At 40.8% G+C, this 22947-nt stretch overlaps 1 protein-coding gene across 2 annotated transcripts in view; it reads right to left on the bottom strand.

The window, feature by feature from the left end:
* Positions 1-22947, bottom strand: part of KCNMB2 (potassium calcium-activated channel subfamily M regulatory beta subunit 2) — a 280827-nt gene that overhangs the window by 5112 nt on the left and 252768 nt on the right. For both annotated transcript variants that reach the window (XM_020980653.2, XM_020980644.2), the window contains exons 3-4: positions 14690-14860; positions 10943-11138 (exon numbers count right to left, since the gene is read on the bottom strand). In XM_020980653.2, the coding sequence (XP_020836312.1) occupies positions 10943-11138; positions 14690-14860 (367 nt within the window). The remainder of the gene's footprint in view (positions 1-10942; positions 11139-14689; positions 14861-22947) is intronic.

Genomic DNA, 22947 nt, shown 5'->3' with positions numbered 1-22947 from the left:
AGTATTCTGGCACTGGATTTTCAACCTATGATTTTAGAGAATTGCCCAAGATCACACAGTCAGTATATGTTACGGGTGGGACGCAAACCTTGGCATCTCAGACTTCAAGGCTAGCTCTCTATTCACTATGCCATTGAAAGGGAAAATGGGCTGGCTTTGGCTTGCTCTTTCCACTGACTTTCCTGGTGGGGCCCAGGGATGGGGGTGCCATGGAGGGGCATGACCTTTACCAGCATTACCAAGAGGATCTCCCCTTCATTTGGCCTGAATGAATGCTGTGCACTTTACTTTTGATGACTGGGAACACATGGTTTGATCAATACCTTAACAGTTAGAAAGGAAACATTTATTAAATGCCTACTGTGTGCCAGGTGGCAGCTAGGTGGTACAGTGGAGAGAGTGCCTGGTCTAGAGTCAGGAAGACTTACCTTCCCAAGTTCAGATCTGGCCTCAGACACTACTAGTCATGTGATCCTGGGCAAGGCACTTGACCCTACTTGCCTCAGTTTCCTCATCTGTAAAATGATCTTGAGAAGGAAATGGCAAACCATTTCAGCATCTTTGCCAAGAAAACCCCAAATGGGGTCAGGGAGAGTTGGATATGACTGAAAAAACGACTGTGCAAGACACTGTGCTAAGTTCTAGGTAAAACAAATAAACAAAAAAAGCTAAACACAGCCCCTGCCCTCAAGGAGATCCTAGTCTAACCTACATTAATTAGCTAAGGATATAAATGCATCAGTAGCCAGGAGGCTGAGTTAGCTGGAACATTTCTGGGGTCCTGAAATCACTTCCTGTGAGGGCCTAGTTTCTCAGGGAATATGGTCCAATTCAAATGAATTTAAAAAGCTTTTATTAAATGCCTACCAGGTACCAGCCACCACAATAGGTGCTAGAGATAAAAAAGACAAAACAGAAAACAACGCCTGCCCTCAAGGAGCTTCCATTCTATTGGAGTTAAGAACTTATGGTTGAAAACTAGCCTCTGACTCTTTGGTCATCTTGGCTGAGACAAACATTTTCTTTGCTTCTGCAGTGTTTGAATCCAGGCCAGTTAGCTGCTTGCTGGGGACAGATGGGACAGAAGTGGCCTCTGGGGAAGTTTGGAGTTACCTTTTTTAATCTTCCCTCCATCCCTGCAGCTACACAGAGGAATGATTTTTATTCAAGGAGATTAAAAAAATCTAATTGGTTGTATTTAGGAAATGTCAAACCATTACTGCCAATTTAGACAACAAATCCATGAGGGTCTTTTCCATTCTTGGACCAGGAGAGTTTATGAGAATAACCTCACTTGCAGTGGGGTTCTGTATCATTCTCTGGAGTTAAAAACAATGAGGCTTCATTGAAAATGGTTTTTATTGTTCTAATAAAAAATCTTTTTATTATAAGATTTCTTCTAAATCTTCTAAAAAAATCTTTTAAAAAAATGATTTGTAGGTAGGTGGAGCAGGTGATAAAGTATTGGAGTCAGGGAAACTTGACATTGAATCCTGCCTCAGACATTTACTAGCTATGTGACCCCAGGCAAATCACTTCACCTCTGCCTGCCTTAGTTTCTTCATCTGTAAAATAAGGATAAATAGCACATACCTCACAGGGGTCAGTGTAAGAAGCAAATGAGATAACCTATGTTACTTTCCTAACCTTAAAGTGCTATATAAATGCTAGCTAGCTAGCATTGGTATTACACACTCTTGCGTATTTATTGGTATGTTATATTATTATTTATTACTATGGAGTATTACATGTCCACAACTGGAGTACCGTGGTGTCCAGAATGGAAGACAATATGGCCTGACCAGGGCGGGAGACAGTAAGACCATCCCCTCTCTAGTCCTGCACACCTTGTCCCTCAGTGCCAGGTGAGAATTCATGAGCCCCTTTGACTACCATAATACACTCCTGACCCAGCAATCAGATCCCCCCTTTCACTTTTGAAAATGGCTGAAGTTGATTCTGCTTCAAATGTCTTCCATGTTGACTCAGCCACACTGAATCCTATTTGCTTAGGGACTCTGAGAAAATTGCCTGTTGTAATTTGGTGGGAAAAGAATGGGATGTGTTTTCTGGAGGCAAGCAAACTCCATTTGCTTTACTGTAAGGTCGTTAGTGAATATCCACTTAAAGAAGAGAGGTAGGTGGTGCAGTGCATAGAGCACTGGGCTTGGAGTCAGGAAGATTCATCTTCATGAGTTCAAATCTGACCTTAGATACTTAGCTGTGTGACTCAAAGCAAGCCGCTTCACCCTGTTTGCCTCAGTTTCCTCATCTGTAAACTGATCTAGAGAAGGAAATGGCAAACCACTCCAGTATCTTTGCCAAGAAAACCCCAAATGGGGTCATGAAGAGTCAAACACAACTGAAATAATTTAACAACAAGAAGTTTGGTGTAGTGCCTAGAGTTCTGGGCTTGGAATCAGGAAGATATGGATTTGATTCTTACCTTACTTACGCTTATGAACTGTGTGACCCTGAGCATATCGCTATTCTACCTGAGGCTTAGTTTCCTCATCTGTACAAGGAGAGAATAATACTTGTCCTGAAGATAGAATAAAATACTATATATAAAGCATGTTGTAAACCTTAAAGAACCATATTCACAGAGTTCTTAATAAAAAAGACTTCATGGTATGGTGAAAAATGTATTTGAATTATATTAAGATGATCTGAGTTTGAATTTTGACTGTTCCTTAGTGACTGTGACTTTAGACAAGTCACTTAATCTTTCTGGGTCTCAATTTTTCCTCTGTAAAATGAGATCATAACGTTTTGCATTTCCCACTTCTGGGAAAAGTACTTTGTAAACTGCAAAGAGCTATGATTATATTGATATAAAAGTGGGGGAGGGAACAAATGTTTATTAAGCACCTACTACGTTCCAGGCACTGTGTGCTAAGTGCTTTTAAAAAAAATTATTTCATTTGACCCTATGAATAGGTGCTGTTATTATCCTCATTTTATACTTGAGGAAACTGAGGCAAACTGTTTCGATGATTTGTCCAGGGTCGCAAAACTAGCAAATGTCTGAGGCTAGATTTGAACTCAGATCTTCCTTACTCCAGGCTCAATTCTCTCTCAACTGTGCCACCAGCTGCCTGGGAATTTTCATTGATTGACCCCAGGTTAACAACTTATTCTCCTTCCTTACAGCAGGAAGGGAAACAGAACAGATTTTGAGCTGCAAAGAATTTGAGAGCTCATCTAGTTAAGTCTTCTCTTTCTACACACGAAGAAACATTTTACAGAAAGGAAAAGTGAGTCACTCAGAGTCATCACAAGCAACAGCTTCTGGATTTGAACTCAGGTCATCTGACTTCAAAATCTAGTACTCTTTCCGCAGCCTCTTACCAACAAATTAGGCAGCATCCCTGGGAAGGTGTGAGATGACAATGTGATGGAGACCATCCTGAAAGTATGGAATGAAAAGAAACAGAGGCGGAGCTGTAGTCAGGAAGTTTTGTACATGGGACCAGGAGTGGCAGTGTAGAAGAGAGAGTACCGGGGCTGAGGAAGTATACTCCAAACCATTTGATGGTTTCTAGCCTGGAGGTTTGCTGCCATGCTAGTAGCTTTTTGACTACCAGAGAGAGGAAGCATGCTGAAGATGACACTGTATGTGCCCTCTACAATCGGGCTCTCTCAGGCAAAGCCCCAGCTGTCCCACCCTAGTTATGACTCTAAGTACTCTTTCTTGTTTTCTTTCTAAAGAGCTCCACAGAGGGGTGAATTATGCAGAAGACTTCCTCAGAATGCTTACTTTAGGAGGGGAGGGGTGATTTGGAGAAGAGAACTTTGTGTTCTGTCTGATTTGAGTGATGGCTAGACAGTCTTCGAGTCCACAGGAGCCTCATTTTCTTTCACCTCTCCTGACTTTCAGCGTCCTATCAGCATTTTTCCTGCTTTGAGCTTGGTTTCCAAAGTTATTTGGTTTCTTCTTTCAGTTTTTACTATTTGCCAAGCTGTGCTGCTTAAAATGCTTGGCAGAGAAAGGGAAGCAATATCCTACCCCAATCATGCACTAACAGTCCTGCCAGCATTTTCACTCATCCCTTTCCAGAGCATGCCCCATCTTTGCTCTGTTTGCTTACACATTTTCACATTTATTACAGCACTCTGGCGCGCTGAGGTACTAAAAGAGGGAGCAAAACAGAAAGAATCACATCAGGGGATGAAAGTACCCAGGGGTGCTCAGGTACCTGCAATTGTCTGAATGAGGCAGATGTGAGGACATTAATTTTCTGTTGCTGATTATGCCAACACACACTTAAACAACAGTTGATCTGATGTTTCCAGTAGGTTTGGAAGATAGTGTCTAGAATTCCTGGCTTTTTCTTCCTCTACTCTCCTTTCTTGGATGTCCACTGTATCCTTCTCTTTGCCATCTGACCCTCGTCTCCACTTCCTGGATGGATGGCATCATTGTTGGAGCCAGCTCAGTAGAGGAGTGGCTGAGCAGATATCTCCTTACAACTAGCATTTCCCCAAAAGGTTTGGTTTCCAGATGGTCTCAGCTACCCCTTGATAAGCATTTCAACTTTGAGTATGTGAATTTTGGGAGCTGGACTTTAGAGGTTCTGTGGCCTCCTTCTCAGAGTGGTTATTTACTGCATGCTGGGAACCTGCCCTGTGTCTGTCCCTTGCTCAGGAACTGGTCAGAGGCACATTGATTCAGAGCCAGATGGGCCCTTCGAGGTCTTCTAGTCCAGTGCCTGCACTTTAAACACAAGGAAATTGTGACCCAGGCAGTTAAATGATTTGCCCAAGGTCACACAAGCTGTAAGCTATGCAGCTGGGAAAATCACATTGACTATTGCTATTGAAGGACATACCAATTTACTGCCCTGCCTGACTCTAGTTGGAATCTCTGTGGTTCTCAGTTCTAAGATGCCCTAGGCTGGAGCTCTTTTCTCTGCCTGCCACTCCTTGCTGCTTCAAACTTATCCACGTCAGCCCCATCTCTCTGGGATCCCTATTCCACTCTTCTCTGCCCTTCCAATGTGCCCTTCGGAAGCTCTTTTCTATTGTTAACATTCTATCTTTTATACTAGGCCTGAGCCCTATTCCCTAAAATTACTTAGTGTGTGTGTATATATGTGTGTATATGTATATATGTATAGAGATGTATGTATATATATGTTATGCTTACTTATATTGTTATTGCTCAGTCATTTCAGTTGTGTCTGACTCTTCATGACTCCATTTGGAGTTTGCTTGGCAAAGATACTGGAGTGGTCTGCCATTTCCTTGGCACACATACACACACACACACACACAAGTATATTTTTTGATATTTCCTTATAAATGTAGATTTTTTTTCTTCCCCAATTGACTACAATTTCCTTGAGGGAAGGGGCAATTTCACTTTTTGTTTTTATACTCCTAATGTCCAGTTTAGTGCTTGGTGCGTAGAAGATGCTTAAGAAATATTTGTTGATTGTGTGATTGTTTGGAAATATTTTAGCTTTAAGAACTAAAGAAAAAAAGTACATGGGGCAAGGAACAAAAATGAAAGAAAATTGTCCTTGTGCCTTTGAAGTGACAACATCCGGACTGACCCATTTGTATCCTGTTGACAACTCAGAAGTTGACAGCTACGTATTATACATTTCAGTAAAATCACCGCCTTTCAACTTCATGCCACTCCTTTATAACTTTTAGGAATGTAGCTATTTAAAAAAATTTTTTTTAAAGGTGGAGCTCTATGATTTCATTAGTACAGGGATTTCCTGGTATGGAAACTCCCTCCACTAATGCAAATCATCTACTGCATTGTAAGCTATAGTCTTGAAAAGCTGGGTGGGCAGTAATGACTTGCCCATAGTCACAAAGCAGATTTCTGTCAGAAGTGGGGCTTGAAGTAAGTCTTCCTTATGCTGAAGCCACCATACCCTGCTGATCACATGGGCTGCTAATGAGTCAAAATGGGAATGAGTTGTCCTTGATCACGCTCATGAGGAAAGAATGATCAGGGCTAGAGATCTTTGGCATGGGTTGACGAGCTGATGGAAGGGTTCTCCTGGCAACTTTTCCAGCCCCCAGCTTTTGCTCATGTTTGTTAACTGATCTTTTTAAGGTCATGGTCTGGTGACCCTCCAAAAAGAAAAATGCTGGTTCTTCCTCAGTGGTGTCAGGTTTAGATGCAGCATGACATGCCTGAGTTCTATTGTTTTGATACTTGAGATCTCAGAAATTCAACTCCGCAGAATGAGATGACAACTGTGGTCGAAAAGTCCAATTATTTTCAGCTTCCACTCTCTGGGGTGTGGAGCCACTCAGACCATTAAGGAGAGGTTTGTAAGGCTTGACAGTGGCAATTCCCATCTGGGCTTTCTGCCCCTGCCTATCCACTCCCTTTCTCTACAAAAGTAAGTTTCCAATGGGAAGCATTTCAACCACAGAGAAAAGTGGAGAGATGAATAAAGGAATGAGCAAATGCACAGCATTATGGGAAATAACTGGGCAGCTACCATGCAGTGGAAGAACCACTAGTTCTGAAATCAGCCTGGGTCTGAACTCAGATTTTGCTATTTACAATTGTGTGACCATGGGCAAGAGACTATCCCTCTCTGGGCCTCAGTTTCCTGGCTCTATAGTGTTGAGGATGGGTTATATTTTCTCCAGGTTTCCTCTCCAGTCTTAATTCTTTGCACCTGGCACATAATAAGGGCTTAACAAATAAATTACAAATTTCTCTTACAGGCTCCAAATTGGCACTACCAGCAGAGTGAAGACTCTGAGCACAGTCTAGATCTTGGTGGCATTGCCATTTAATGCTGTCTCAAATATGAAGGCTCAGAAATATTGTTGGGGAGTATTCCATAGAACTTTAGCTTTACAAGATGCAAGAATCTGAAACCACCCATTGTTTGGATAGAAGGAAAATCAATGACAGCTGACATTTATCTACTTCTCTTAGGTTTACATAACAGAATCACAGACTTCTAGAATTGGCAGGGGCCTCAGAAGCAACTACTCCAGCTCATTCCTGAAAATGCCACCTCTCTACAACATATCCAAGAGGACATCTAGCCACTGCTGAAAGCCACTCTCTAGACAGTTCGTTCCACTTTTGGACAGAGCTCGTTGTTAGGAAATTTTCTTCCTGATATCAATTTTAAATGGTCTCTATAACTTCCTTAAATTATACTGGGTTCATCCTTTTGGGACCCAGTAGAGAATCTCATTCCTCTTCCATGTGATGGCCCTCCAAATATTTGGAGACAACTATCACATTTCTCTTAGGTCTTCTCTAGGATAAACATTCCACTTTCTTTGGTTGGTATTCACATAACATGAGCTCTCAAGTACCACCTGGAGAAAGCACTTTGTATGTGCTTTATATATACTTTTCTGGGCTATCTCCTCCAATTACAATGTAGACTTCTTGAGGGGGAAGGGATTATTTCCCTTCTGTCTTTGTAACCCCAGCCCCTAACACTGTGACCACCACACGATAGGCACATAATAAATGCTTAATGAAGTTTGAGTGAATGAACTTCCCAATTTTATCAGCATTTTGAAGATTTGTTTGGCTCATATTCCAAAGCATAAGCCCTGTTTGGAGGGCTCATGGCAGAAACAGACACATCTTGGAAAAAAACTGGCACTATGTAAATTTTTATTTATTGATAAAACAACCTTGAGGCAACTGAACATGACTTGTGCTTCCTGTAGATTAGGGGGAACTAGAGCAGATATTTTAAAAAACCAGCTTCTGAAATATTCAGGAAGTTGAGTCCTCAGATAGGGTGTCAATAATTTATTTGAACCGTTGTAACCAAAATACAGCTTGGCTTTCTCTGCCTTTGGCTGCTGAGACCAATCCTATTTTTGTCACGTGTTCAATGACCATCTAGACTGTTTGCCCAGTGTAGAAAAAATCAAGCCCTCCCTATTAGGCAGTCATAGTTTTTTCATATAATCTACTTTTAATGTTTTATTAATGTAGAAATGTTCATGTTTGTTGGTGTTTGTCAATTTCAGAATAAGAAAAAGTTGAAAAATAAAAATAAAAAAGAAATGAGTTCAGGTGGGGCTGATCCCAGGACTGATTCTGGTCATGAGTGTTAATAACCCCTCTGGAAAGTTACAAGTAATTCATTGATCTCTGCCACCACAGAATAGAAATATAATGCAGCTAATTCAAAATTATTAATGTGACAAGCCTCTTGACCGATCACATTCGGACTTATGAATACCATTTCTGTGTACTGTTTTGGTGAAAGTTTTGTATATCAGGGTAGTGAGAACCGATTGTTATGACTAAAAGATCAATGTGTATATAGGATATATTCATACACAAGATTACATTTCGATAGTACTTTAAAGTTTAGGTTTACAAAGTGATTTAAATCAATCAAGAGAAAAGCATTTATGCAGTCTCTACTGTGTACCAGGCACTACACTTTCCTCATTAACAGAATTGCAGTAATGCTGTTAATAACCATATAGTGGATAGAAGCAGACCTTGGACTCAGAAAGACCCGGGTTCAAGTCTCACCTCTGATTCAGAATGGCTGTGTGACCCTGGGGAAGCTCCTGAACCTCTCAGTGCCCTAGGCAACTCTCAGGCATCTCTCTAGTTGAAAAGCAGGTCCTGGATAAGCATTAATAGGGGGAATTCCTTACCAGGATTCTGTATATCAAGAAGGTAGATAGTAGAAACATTATTATCCTCTCTGTTTTACAGATGAGGAAAATGAGGTTCTGAGAGGTTGACTTGCCCAGGGTTAAGCAAGTAGTATGTAGATGTCAGATCCAAGTCTTTCTCACTCCAGGTCTAATTGTTCCCTCCCCTCCCCCAGCATAATACCTGAGGGACTCTCACCCCTTCATTGAAAGCTAAAAGAGAATTTATGATCATTTATGTCACAGTCCCTGATTCTGGACCGGTGTAACCTCAAATAGACCATAATAATTATCTACCTCTAGTTTTGAAAATCTTTAGAGGAGCTAAAAGAATGGTGTGGCAGAAAGAGCAGAAGATTTGGAGTCAGAAGACCTGAGTTCAAAACCTTGCTTTCCCACTTACTGGTATATGACCTTAAGTAAGTCATTTCCCTTCTCTGGGGTTCAGTTTCCCCATTTGTAAAATAAAAGGGTTGAGTTGTATGACCTCCAAGGTCTCTTCCAGCTCTGAATCTATGTTCTTAATGTCAGGTCAGAGGCTTTAATTTTTTTTAAAGGTATGCTAGATGGAGAAGAATTTGGAACTTTGCCAAAAGGGCAACCACACTGTGCGTACCCTTTGATCCAGCAATACCACTACTGGGTCTGTATCCCAAAGAGATCACGAAAAAGGGAAAAGGACTTATGTGTACAAAAATAATTATAGCAACCCTTTTTGTGGTGGCAAAATATTGGAAGTTGAGTGTTTGCCCATCAGTTGGGGAATGGCTGAAGAAGCTGTGGTATATGAAGGTAATTAAATACTAGTGTGCAGTAAGAAATGATGAACAGGCAGATTTCAGAAAAATCTGGAGACTTGTATGAACTGATGCAAAATAAAATGAGCAGAACCAGGAAAACATTTTACACAGTATCTACAACATTGTGTGATGACCAACTATGAATGACTCAGCTCTTGTCAGTGATGCAACCATCCAAGACAAGTGCAAAGGACTCATGAAGGAAATGCTATTCATTTCCAGATAAAGAACTGATGAACTCTGAATGCAGATTAAAGCATATTTTTTCACTTACTTTATTTTTTTCTTGTGTTTTTTTTTTTCTTATCTGTTTCTTCTTTCACAACTGTGACTAATATGGAAATATGTTTTACATGATAGCACATGTGTAACCTATATCAAATTGCCTACCATTTTAGGAAGAGAGGAAAGGAGGGAGGGAGAAAAATTTGAAACTCAAAATCTTGTAAAAATGAATGCTAAAAATTGTCTTGATGTGTAATTGGGAAAAATTAAAATACTATTAAAAATAAAGATATCACTAGTGGTGATGAGGAAAAGACTCAAAGAATCTTTCTACAATTAGTCTGAATGGGAATAATTCTTGAGGAAAAAGTAATCAGGCAATTTAAGTTTCTATAATGAAAACTTGATCTTAGCATCCAAAACCTGTGCTTGATTCTCCCAATTCTAGTACAGGAAAGCTGGAAAGGGTCAATGAAAAAATCAGAAGCTGTATAGGTATTGCTTTTGATCCTAACTAATCTTGTATTTATTCTATACAGAGAGGGTGTCCCAAAAGTCTTAGTGTAGTTTTAAGCTTTAATAGCTTAAAATTTTACTAAGACTTTTGGGACACCGTATATGTATACACACATATATATGTACGTGTGTGTGCATATTATATATGTATACACACATATATACATGTATATCTATTTATATGTATATCTACCCCAATAGAACATAAACTCCTTGAAAGCACGTAGTATTTAATTTCTTTGTGTCTCTCTCCGATGCCTGACTACTCAAGCATGTGCCTGCGCATAACAGTACTTATTCATGGTTGTTGACTGTTTAATTTCTGTCTTGAACAAACCAAAGCATAGTCTATCAGGTGAAGAATTGGTACCAATGGCAGAAAAACAAGTCATCTGGACCCCATAGCACATCCATGACCTGTGCCTGCTATGTGGTGGGGAATCCCTGTCTCCTACTGTGCAGCTGTGGTCTCTGACCTTGGAGAGACTCTCTCCATGAAAATAATAACTATGGATGTAGTGTTTCCATGTCCAGATAGGGATGGAGAATAAAGTAGCAACCAAATAGGGTGGTAACAGACATCCATACCAGACATGGGAAATTAACCTTATGTAGACAAGGTATAACTTAGTGAATGGAGGAAGTTGACTTCCTGGGTGAATTCTGGTCCTGGAATGCTAACTGAGGGACATTTTCAGAGCCAGAACTTGGAAAGCACTGAGAATAGCTGAAGAAGTCACCCTGAGAAGAAATGCATGCTATGTGCCTACCTCAGAATTGATTTTCATTGTTTCTTCTGTGTGGTAAAGTAAGAGCTTTTGACCCGAAGAAGTTAGGTTAACGTAGACCTGGAGGCAGGGATACTGAGAAAGCTTCCGACAATCCGGACCACAATTAAAAGAGCAGTTAAACGCTTCTGTGATGGAAGCATTAAGCAATGTGCATTGAGACTCTTCTGTCCATACACTGAAAAGAGAGAGAGAGAGAGAGAGAGAGAGAGAGAGAGAGAGAGGAGAGAGAGAGAGAGAGAGAGAGAGAGAGAGAGAGAGAGAAATATTAAATGAATTTTCATGGTCACAGAGTAAGTGTTAGAGTAAGAGAATTTGAACCCAGGTCTTGTCTGCACACCTAGCTCTGTACCCACTATGCTGGGATACTTCACCAGCATTATAGGTTATAGATGATTTGGAAGAAGTTTTCACGTCAGTGAAACCACAGGTCTTTGATGTATAGGAAGTTCTAGGTCTCCCCCATCTCAGTCTAGTTCTCATTTGTCTGATGTTTTTCTCCATTCCCTGACCCTCCATCTGTGCCAGGCTTAAGTCCAAGAACCCCAATGGGCCAGGAACAGACCTTGTACAGTCAAATGTTCATAGGCTCTTAGAATTAGAGCCGCAAGGGTTGTGGAGACCATCTAGTCCAACCCTCTCATGTTATAGAGGTGGCAACTAGCCCCTGGGGAGGATGCAACTTGTCCTTATCACTTAGGACATAAACATCAGAGGCAGAATTTGGACCTAAGTCTTCCTGACTAAGTCTAGTGCTCTCTCTATCCACTAAACCTGAGGTGTCAAACTCCAGCAGAAGGCTGTGACTCCTGAGTGCAGCTAAACCAGCTTAAAATGTAGTTGGGAAATGTTTAACAATGTGAATAAAAATACAATACAACATAGATAATGTTAACTTGTGGTTTTCTAAGTTAGTACATGGCAGGAAGAATCTATTTAATTTCTATTTGATTTTGACACCACTGCATTAAACCACACTGTCTCTCTCAGGAAATTGTTGTTGTTTAGTTATGTCTGACTCTTCACGACCTCATAGGGAGTTTTCTTGGCAAAGATACTAGAGTGGTTTGCCATTTCCTTCTTCAGTGGATTAAGGCAGATGGGGTTAAGTGACTTGCCCAAGGCCATACAGCTAGTTCATACCTGATGCCAGATTTGAACTCAGGTCTTCCTGATTCCAGGCCCAGCACTTTATCCACTGAACCATCTAGCCGCCTCATTCTCTTAGGAAAATCTAGATGCAAACTCTACCTTGGGTATACCCAGTACTGCATGGCTAAGTGGCAGTATTTTCAAAGTTCAGAAACAACCCAAATTATAGTACATTTTCAGCAAGTCAATCAAATGACATATAAGTATTTATTAAGTACCTGCTGTGTGCCAGGGTCTATACCAACCACTAAGAGACAGAAGAATGAAAAGATCCCTCCTAACAATGAACCAATAGGGGAGAAAACAAGTACATAAATATGTATAACATGTAAAGTTAATAAATACATACATGTATACATGAGTATATATGTATGTATGTACACAATATACTATATATGTATATATGTGTGTGTGTATATATATATATATATATATATATATATATATATACACACACACACATTATCTATATGTGTGTATACATATATATCCAATTGAAAAGAGGCCTTTCTCTAGAAACTGAGGGGTAAAATAACTTTGCCATGAGTTATTTTGTGCAACACTAGAACAAAGACGGGTATCAGTTCTCCCCAGCTGCCAATTGGAGTGGTCATGGTTATTAAAAAACAAAAGATTGTTTTTGAGCTTGATGATCAATGGCTGCATTTGTAATTAGGAAGTAAAAGAAGAGCAATCAATCTCCAGGTCCAGGGTATAAACTGATTCCCCCAGTGACTGTGGGCTGTGGGCATTTTCTGTCTTGGTTTAGCAGTTTGTTGGTAGGGTCCTTTTATTCCCACCCTTGGCTCTTCCAAGGGCATGGCTTTGTAGGAAAGGGTGGTAGGAAGCTAGACTTGGTAGACCAAGGCCGTCCCATCAGGTTATGGAAATTGTGATTCTCCGGGTGAGGCATGGTGAGGTGTGGTAGGACTTTGCTGACACATCTGTGGGGAGCCTTAGGTGGGCCCTGGGCAGGAACAGTGGCTTTGGAGCCTTTTCAGAGCAAGGCACATGACCCCAAGCCTAAAGTCTGGGCTCTTTCTTGAAGAATTAACGTAGCTGAAAGCCATTAGCAGATTTTAGTGGAGCCATAGCGACTGTGAAAGATGATGCCTTAATTTCAGCAAATGGCTGTGTTTCAGTTGGATTTTGTTTCTAAAATGAAGGTATTAATTTTGGGTGCTATAAAATAGCTTTATTCCCCTTTCTAAATTAAACTTCCATTTTTCACAGGAGAGAATCTTGTTTCTGTAGGCAGCTGGACATTGCCATGATTTCCCAGGGGACTTAAATAAGTCATGCGCTTTTGTTTTGCTGCGGTAACCAATCCTTTAATTTATGGAAAACAGCCAATTCCAGGTGAGGTGATGGAATGAATGGATTCTATGACCACACCTTGTAAAACGAGGTATAGTTAGAAACTAGCTTTCTGTTTCCTAACGTTTTTTCCTTGGACTTCTATTTTTTTGTTTTGATCAACAATTTTATTGGTTTAGCACAATGGTGTCAAAGTCAGCTAGAAATGGGGGTCACTAAACCACGTATAAAGATTTCTCTGTGGGCCACATGTTGACTCAGAAAACCACATATTCATATTATCTATGTTTTATTGTATTTTTATTTATTTTGCCAAACATTTTAATTTGGTTTTGACACACTTGGGAGAGTTGCGGGTCGCATGTTTGAGTTTTCTGGCATAGAGAACTCCCTGTACTAATCCAAACAGGTAACTTTTCTGCAGCTTACAGAGTTGTCTGTAGCATTGAGAGGCTAGGTGCCTTATCTGGGGTCACACAGCCAGTATGTGTCAGAGGTAGAACTTAAACTCAGGTCTTCCTGGTTTAGAGGTCAGTTCTCTTTCCATTATACCTCTTTCTATTCAATTTAGTTTTACTTTGAAGTGATTTTTCAGTCATGTCTGACTCTTCATGACCCCATTTGGGGTTTTCTTGGCAAAGATACTAGAGTTGTTTGCCATTTCCTTCTCCAGCTCATTTTACAGATGAGGAAACTGAGGCAAACATGGTGAAGTGACTTGCCCAGGGTCACGTAGCTAGTAAATGTCTGAGGCTGGATTTGACAGTTCTTGACTCTAGGCCTGGTGCTCTATGTAGTATGGCACCACCTAGCCGTCATACGGCAAATATAAAACTGGAGACAGTGGAAAGAGTTGAGAGTCAGAAGAGTTGAATTCAAATCCCACCTCTGATGTTTACTATGTGTGTGACCTTGGGTAAGCTCCTTGTTTTATTTATTCTATTTGCATCCCTAGTGCTTACCAAACTACCTGGAACATAGGAGATGCTTAATAAATAATTGTTGATAACCATCCTGTGCTTCAGTTTCCTCATCTCTAAGATGAGGGCATTGGACTACTTGGCCTTTACAATCCCTTTCAGCTCTAGATTCAGATCTAGATGATCCTACCAATGAGGATTAGAATCCTGGTTTTAGTCTTGGACTGTTGGGTAGGATGGTTGAGTGTGAATTTGGGAAAAGGGAAGAATGGTTGGAAAAGAAGCACATAGGAATGTAGAGCCAATTAACCAGATGTTTCTGAATAATATTGAAAATTACCTTTGCATGTATGAGCGCAGGAGTGTGATTCCTAGCAGAAAGTACATCATGATGGCACAGACCATCATAGCCAGTCCCAGGAGAATGGCCCGGTCCTCTCCAGCTTTCAGAGCAGTGACTGTTTTCCTTTTGTCCAGAAGGTCGTGGTCCCTGATTTTTTGGTAAATATTTCTGAGGTTGAAAACAATAATTCTCATGTGAACATCACATTTTATCACTGTATCCATAGAAGGTGCACGGCCACATCTTCGGGAGCAGGGAGGGCTTATGGAGGCCCATTAAACCTTTCTGCAATAGTCAGCATGCTTGGACTCTTGTGGACACAGTAGCCCTTCTCTCCCCCCAGGGGGTACCTAAAACTACAGCTGAGTACAGAAAAAGCGCTGCGCCCTGGCCTGCCAAATTCACATGCCAATTTACAGTTTTTCCTCTAAAATTTATTTTTATTGCCTCTCTTTACCCTCCTGTCCCTGAAGAAAGAATTCCCCTTCTTCTTCACCCTTTAAACAACTTTCTGGTTTTATTTTGGGCCAGTGATCCCTGAACTTCATGCTCCGTGCTCTCGAGAAGTTGGCAGATTTCAGTAGCTGTTCATGGTTGATATATTTACAATTTCTAATGACCGAAGAAAAACATTCATCAGAACAAATGTCAATACACAGTCTGGATCTATCAACTTTGTCACTGAGTTGCTCCATGGTATGCAAATGGTGGAACCTTTCTGGGTAAACTCTGGGCCATTGCATTGTTTTTGCTTTGGGTGGTGATGGTGTGGGAGGTGTGTATTGATTTAAGATTAATGAGGGAGGTGATAAGACAATAATGACCTGGAGTTCTTTTTCACACATTAATGCTTGGTGGGTTAGAAATGTGTTGACAGAATTCAAATTAGAATCCCCGCCCCCCCCCCTCCCGTTCTTCCCCAAATGCTATCTGTTTCCTTTGGTGGTACTTTATGTGCTTGTTTTTAAAGAAAATTGTTCATAGAACATGGGGAAACAATGTTAACTATGTTACTAGAGCATCGACCCTTCCCCAAAAGTTTTCCCATTTCTCCTAAGTTTAAAATGTTTAAAATGACAGGCGACGGTAATGAGTGGGACAAAAGACTTGGGTGTTGGGAAGAGGGAAAACAACCCCCCCCCCCAAAAAAAAAACCGTACTAGACAAAATGGAGAATGAGGACAACATTTCAGAGTTGGGAGGCAGCATAGCTTAGTGGATAGAGTATAGAGCCTACGTCTAGGAAGACTGGATCTATTGATATTTACAAATTAGAAATGAAAACATCTCAGTATTATTATTAATATAAAAGTAGTTTTAACCTTATGGACCTCCTGAAGGTCTCTTGAGGACCCCCAGGGGTTTGCAGACCACACTTTCAGAACCATTAACATACAATGTGTTTTGAAAAGTTTAAATTTAAATATGGCAGCTATTATTATTGGGATGAATGGCAAGGGAAGTAGAGGAGAAATTAAATGCCTAGGAGGAAAGAAGAGAGAGAGGGAAATGAAGAGTGGTCCAGAGTCTAGTTAGAGAAGAAATGGGCTTGGCGGGAATGAGGCTTGGCTTTGGAAACAGAGAGAAGGATGAAGAGGGCTAGGAAAATGGGAGTTCCAGATGTTTTGCATTAATCATTTTCATATGAAAGCTCATTTGCAGCACAGTATCTGTTGACTTTTTCCTAGTGTTTGACATGGGTCACTGATGGGCACTGGACCCTAGATTTAATGCATTCTTGGGACTATCCTGGTCTAATAGCTTTCTACCTTGGACTCATAAAACCAAAGTAATATAACTGACATGGAACATTTTGGAGAGGGAGAGGGTGTGCTGGGTCTGCCAGCGAGAGCATGTGTATGGATTTTATATAATTACCAAAAATGTCTCAATCTAGACACAGCTTGGTTTGCAATTGAATTTTTTTTTTTGTGGGGAGAGGGGGAGGAAGAGGGGTGGGAGGAGAGGACTGGACCTATGATTTCATTGGTACATGGAGATTTGTGGTAAGGAAATTTTCTCTGCCAATGATTTTCTGCAGTTTATAGTCTTAGAGATTTGCCTGGGGACACTGAAAGATTAGGTGACTTGCTGTCAGCGGGAGTTGAACCAGGTCTTCCTCTTTCTGAGATCAGCATTCCACTATGCCACACTCCCTCTCCTTTTTGCTATGGTCCCCTAGCTCTTGGAGTTGGTTTTGATAGGACTGAAAGTAAAAGACTTGCTTTTAAATATTTCTGTATGATGTAATTGAACACAATCCTATCCTTCCCATGTGTGATGGATACTTTGATTTAATGAGAGTTTGGGGGTATGTAATGGGACCCTCTGGTCTCTAGTTTCTAACTGTTGCCACCCTCATGTTGTATTAGTCTGTCCTGATGCCTTTGGGACCCCTGAGTCCTATTGCTTCTATATCTTTGACAGAAGTTACTGTGCTTCATTTCCCACTGTCCCAAGGCATGCTTCCATATCTTTCATCAAGCTCTTTCCTTTTTCTGTGTCACAGATCCCTTGGGTGGTCTGGTATAGCCTATGTATCCATTTACAAAACAATGTTTTTGAATGCATAAAATGAAGTACATATGATTACAAAGGAAACTAATCATATTGAAATAAAGTTAACAAAATAGTAAAAAAAAAGTTCACGGACCCCAGGTTAAGAACCTCTACTAGATATATTGTGTCCCCATTGCCTAGTGCCATACTAGGCATATAGGCACTTTTGTATTTGTATCTCTGGTGCCTGCAACATAAAAGATGCTTAATTAAGTGCTTGTTGATTGATTGATTGGGTCCTTTCCCCTATGTTCCATATGGTCCTAATTGGACAGGGGTAGTTCGCCCCTGAATGTGTCCTTTTCAATTAACTTTTGATGTGCTTTAGTATTTTTATTCATATCTATCTATCTATCTATCTATCTATCTATCTATCTATCTATCTATCTATCTATATCTAACTATCTATCTATCTATCTATCTATCTATCTATCTATCTATCTATCTATCTATCTATCTATCTGTCTGTCTATCATCTTTATCACCAACATCATCATCGGTATGAATCTCCAGCTAACCCAGCTAGGTGGGAAGCCTTTGCAAACATCAAGTGACAGCCTGACTCTGCCGGGCTTCAACCGCCTGCTGTAAAGTCATAATCTGATGTTGCTTTCCTATTATTATTTATCAAACTGTATTTAAGGCTGATAGCTGCTATTGAGATTTGCATGTTTCCCAAATGAAAGCAGGCAGGCAAGAAGGCAGCAACAACCAGGCAGTCCCAGAACATTAGCCCATCCCACGGCATAACTTATGTCAAGCTCTAGACATAAAAGAGACACAGTGCAATCAGTCAGGAATGTCACCAGAACAACCAGCATATAAAAATGATTCAAACGGGTGATTTGAAAACAAATAGCAATTTGGAAATGGTTATAAATGCTCTTCATATTCTCTGCAATGTGCAGAGGAGGCAAAAATTATAGACTCCTGCAGAACCAGAGGCATCAGGAGATGTGGATGTGACCTGGTGGATGGGGAGTGGGGAGAAGGGCTGGGATTGATGGCCTAGGTGGGTGGGGGGAAGAGGCACTATGTCTGCCATGGAGGGGCAGCCAGGGGAGGAGTAGAATGGAGCCACACACACCTCTACTCCTGTTCTGGAAAATTCCCAGAAAATGTTTGGAAGAACAAAGAGCAAACGAGGGAAAGTTTCCAAGGTGATTGATGTCAGTGCTGATGGTGACGATGAACCCTGCGCTCTGTGAGGCAGTGGCTAGAGGGCAGCTTTGAGGTCAGGGTGGGTTCTGGTCCTGCTTCTTTTGCAGGCTGGTTGTGTGAGCAAATCAGTGAGTTTTTTAGTAACTCAGGCAACTCACCAAGACTATCCAGTTGTAGATAAGCCGTGGCTCTCTATTGGTGAAGTTTCCACACCAGGAGATTTCTACACAGGTGAAATCATTGGTCTGGACAAAATATGCACATGTATATGTGTATGCATATACATTCTTATATGTGCGTGTACATACATGTATACATGTATGTACATATGCATTTATTTTATGTGATGTATATGTTGATACGTATATGTATATGTGTGTGCATATGTACATATGTATATGTGAGTATGTGTACATATATGTTTGGGGCAGCTAGTGTCTCAGTGGATAGAGTGCCAGCACTGGAGTCAGGAGGACCTGAATTAAAATACAGCCTCAGATACTCACTGGCTGTGGGACCTTGGGCAAGTCATTTAACCCCATTTCCCTCATCTGTAAAATAAGCTGGAGAAGGAAATGATAAACTACTCCAGTATCTTTGCCAAACTCCACCCCCCCGACCACCAAAAGGGGTTATAAACAGTCAGACACAACTGAAACAACTGAACAACAACAATAAAAAAGAGTATGCATGTGTCTATGTGTATGTGCACGTGTGTATATACGTGTGCATGTACACATGTGTGTGTGTGTATATACATGATAGAATGACACAATGTGATACTAGGCAGGGACCTCAGCAGGTATCCAACCCATACACAAAAGGATTCCCCACCATAACATACCTGACAAGTGCTTGTCCCACCTCTGATAAAAACCTCCAAGGAGATGGAATCCTCAGTCTCTCAAGGTACCCACCTCACTTTTGGACAGCTCACGTTGTTGGGAAATTTTTGTGACTTTTACCCGCAAATGCATGTGTATGTGTATATGCACGTGTGTGTGCATGTGTGTGTGTGTGTGTGTGTGTGCTCATGTGAGCTTTGGCAACTCAATCTACCTCTGAGAGCCTTAGTTGCAAGATGGAGACACGCAGTACCTTGCAGTAGCTGCTTAATAAATGTTTTCTGAACTGAAGATTTGTTGAGTGCAGAGGCTGACTTGCCTGTTGGTCATGAGACAAGGGAGTGCAGTGGATAGAGAGATGGATTTGGAATGAGGATAAACCTGGGCTTGGATCCTAGGTCTGACATTAGCTATGTGACCTTGGAATAAATGATCACTAAGATCCCTTCCAGCCCTTGAATTCTGTGATTCAGTGAATCTGTCCTCAACAACATTTTTGTCATCATCTGGTTCTTCTCATCTTTTTCAATGGCGTTCACAAAGGAATGGTCCTTGGATAAGTTGCTATTCTGCTACTGTCTTTTATATTTAATGTTCTCTGCACAAGTGGATGAAATAACTGCTTTTTGTACTTGAATAAAAATATTCACATGTCAGATCGTCAACTGCAGGTTCACTGAGAGCATCCTTGGGATGCCAGTAGCAGACCGGACCACGAGTAATTAATGTGTCTCACCATGGCCCCACAGGATTTTGATCTCCTCTGCCAGATCTCTGTATTTGGAAAACTTTTCATCCCCCGTAGCTTGGAGATTATGAGTATTTGAGATGACAAAACCTACGGAAGACATTGTTCTTCAGTTTTTATGGCTCGCTGCTTTGTCTGGGGGACTGTGGGCAGCAGTTTGGCCTATGATGGTAGTCTAGTTCCAGTAAAATTTATTGGTTGAGTTCTCCAGGATATTTGGAGGCCTGCATCTGAATGAAATTCCTTTATCAAGTTGAACTTAATAATGAATCAATTAAAGATGAAATTATCATAGATTTCATTGGGAAATTGCTTGACCTTGTAGATTAAGCCTTGGGCCAAGAGACAAGAGCTCCATTTTGGAAGCATGGAGCAATGGAAAATTTGTGAGATTTTGGAGTCCAAGGAACTGAGTTGAAGTCCATTATCTGCCACTTACTAATAGATGAAACTATAGCTAGAACCAAGGTCTTTCTGACTGTAATGTGCTGACCAGTTCTCACTAACAGAGTTACTGTTTCTCTCTGAAATACTAAAAATGAAGCTCAGCAAGGGCTTTGGGTCTAAGAGTTCTAGCTTCCAGGCTGCAATGAAGAGTGCCCTTCTGCTAGTTCCTCTGAGGACAAACCCATGGGGCCTGCGATTGCTGAATGCCAGCTGAGCAGAAAAATAAATGGAGTTGCTATATCTTTTAGCCTCAGGAGAACACAAACTGTGAAGTCAGATGACAGGAGCAGGAGCCGCTGGATTGTTTCCTCCTTTAGGGATGTGTCGGTTGTAATGACAAAAATGACCCTTGTTTTACCTTTTTGTCTACACAGCCTTCCATGGAATGAACTCTGACCTACTGATGCTGTGGCTTATATGGACATTGTCTTCTACCAATTGGCTTCTCCTGCTTCTTTGACCAATTACCATTTGCCATTTTATGGCCTGTATTGCTTGGTCTGATTCTTCTAGTAGAATGTATGCTATTTGTGGGGAGCAGCTGTCTGTCATTTCTTTCATTTTCAGTCTTTGTATCTCCTCGACTCCCAAGGAGAATGTAAGCTTCTCGAGGGCAAGGACTAGCTATATCCCTTTTGTCTGTGTCTCCAGAGCCCAGCACAGTGCCTGGCACTCAGGAGGTGCTTGCTAAATGCTTGCTGATTGATTTGTATTCCCAACACATAGTACCTGGCACACTGAATGCCCTGAATAAATGCTTATTGAGTTGAAAGGAATCAAAATGCATCGAATTTAATCCCTCATTTCATTCCAGGCTCAGCTCAAGTACTACCGGCTTTACAGAGCCTTTTCTAATCCCTCTGGTTACTGCTGCTTCTCCCCCTTAAACAGATATTCACTAATTTGTTCATGTTTTATATTGCCTTAGTAGAGTGTAGGCTGCTTGAGGGCAGGGCTATTTTCATTTTGTATCTCCAGCACTGAGCACTGTGACTCATACTTCTTTTTGGATAAGGCCTGTGATTTCAGTGGTATTGGCAACTCCCAATGAGGAAACTTTCATTCAGTGCAGGTTGACACTAGCTTTGCAATTTGAATCCTTACCAAGCCCCTGGGGATACTGAGAGGTTCAGTGAGTGTGCCCAAGGTCCTACAGTTGGTCTATGTCAGGGGGGACTTGAATTTGACACCTCCTGACTGAGGCCAGCTCTCTTTCTATGCTTGGCTGCTTCTCACCTTGTATGTGATGACTGATGTATATATTATACTGGATGGCAAATTAACTGACCATACAGTAGGAATTCTGAGGCTACCATTTGAAATACTGAACTGTGGTGTCATGCAGTGCTGAAACCATTTTATTCACAAATACGTAAAAAATATTTATTAATCTACATGACCTTTTTAGGTCAAGCGATATTTTTGTCCACTTTCTGTTAATATGAAACAACATAAAGGGAGTTCCAAGATCATGGTCATGTGGTCCAGCGTCCTTACTTTATAGAGAAGCAAAATGAGGCTTAGACAGGTGATGTAATTTGCCCAGGATCACATGGTTAGTAAGTGGTAGGTAAGGGATTTAAACTCAGTTTCTCGGACTCCAAATCTTGCACATTTTCCATTGCTCCATGCTTCCAAAATGGAGCTCTTGTCTCTTGGCACAAGGCTTAATCTACAAGGTCAAGCAGTTTCCTAATGAAATCAATGATAATTTCATCTTTAATTGATCCATCATTAAGTTCAAGTTGCTAAAAAAATTTCATTCAAATGACCAGGCAAGAGAAGAGGACAAAATCTCTGAAGGCTTCAGGTAAATCCAAATCAATTGATTTCCCAAAGAGGCCCTAGGATAATAACAGTAATAATAATACATCATAATTATATATATTAAGGTTTGCAAAGCACTTTACATATATTATCTCATTTGATCTCACAGTATTTTACAGTCAGCCTGCAATTTTCTTAGCTCAGGGATTTGTCTTTTCTGTAAGTTCTAAATTAAGGTTTTTCATTTTGCCATTAGAAATTCTGGGCTTCAAGAAAGCTCAGTTAAAGAGGAGATTTGTCCAGAATGGCAAAAATGTATTTTCAATTCAAAAATAAAAAGTCATTAAGTTCATGGGACTGAAATGAAGGATATTTCAGTGGGGATGGGGGGATAGGCAGTAAAAGATCTAAAAATGATTAGAAATGACTCTCTGCCCAACAGAAACAGAAATGAAATTATATTTGTAAAGCATTAAACACAGTGCCTGGTACACAGTAGATCAAAGGTTCCCAAACTTATTTGGCCTACCACCCCCTTTAAAAAAATTACTGGGGCAGCTAGGTGGTGCAGTGAATAGAGCACCAGCTCTGGAAGCAGGAGCACCTAAGTTCAAATCGGGCCTCAACACTTGACACTTACTCGCTGTGTGACCCTAGGCAAGTTAACCCTGATTGCCTCATCAAAACAAAACAAAAAATTTACTCAGCAACCCCTGGGAAATTGCATC

The sequence above is a fragment of the Phascolarctos cinereus genome, unplaced genomic scaffold (genome assembly GCF_003287225.1).
Source record: "Phascolarctos cinereus isolate Bilbo 61053 unplaced genomic scaffold, phaCin_HiC Scaffold_7;HRSCAF=346, whole genome shotgun sequence".
NCBI classification, from domain to species: domain Eukaryota; kingdom Metazoa; phylum Chordata; class Mammalia; order Diprotodontia; family Phascolarctidae; genus Phascolarctos; species Phascolarctos cinereus.
The sequence above is the reverse complement of the archived record's forward strand: the minus strand, read 5'-3'. Positions and strand labels throughout refer to the sequence as shown.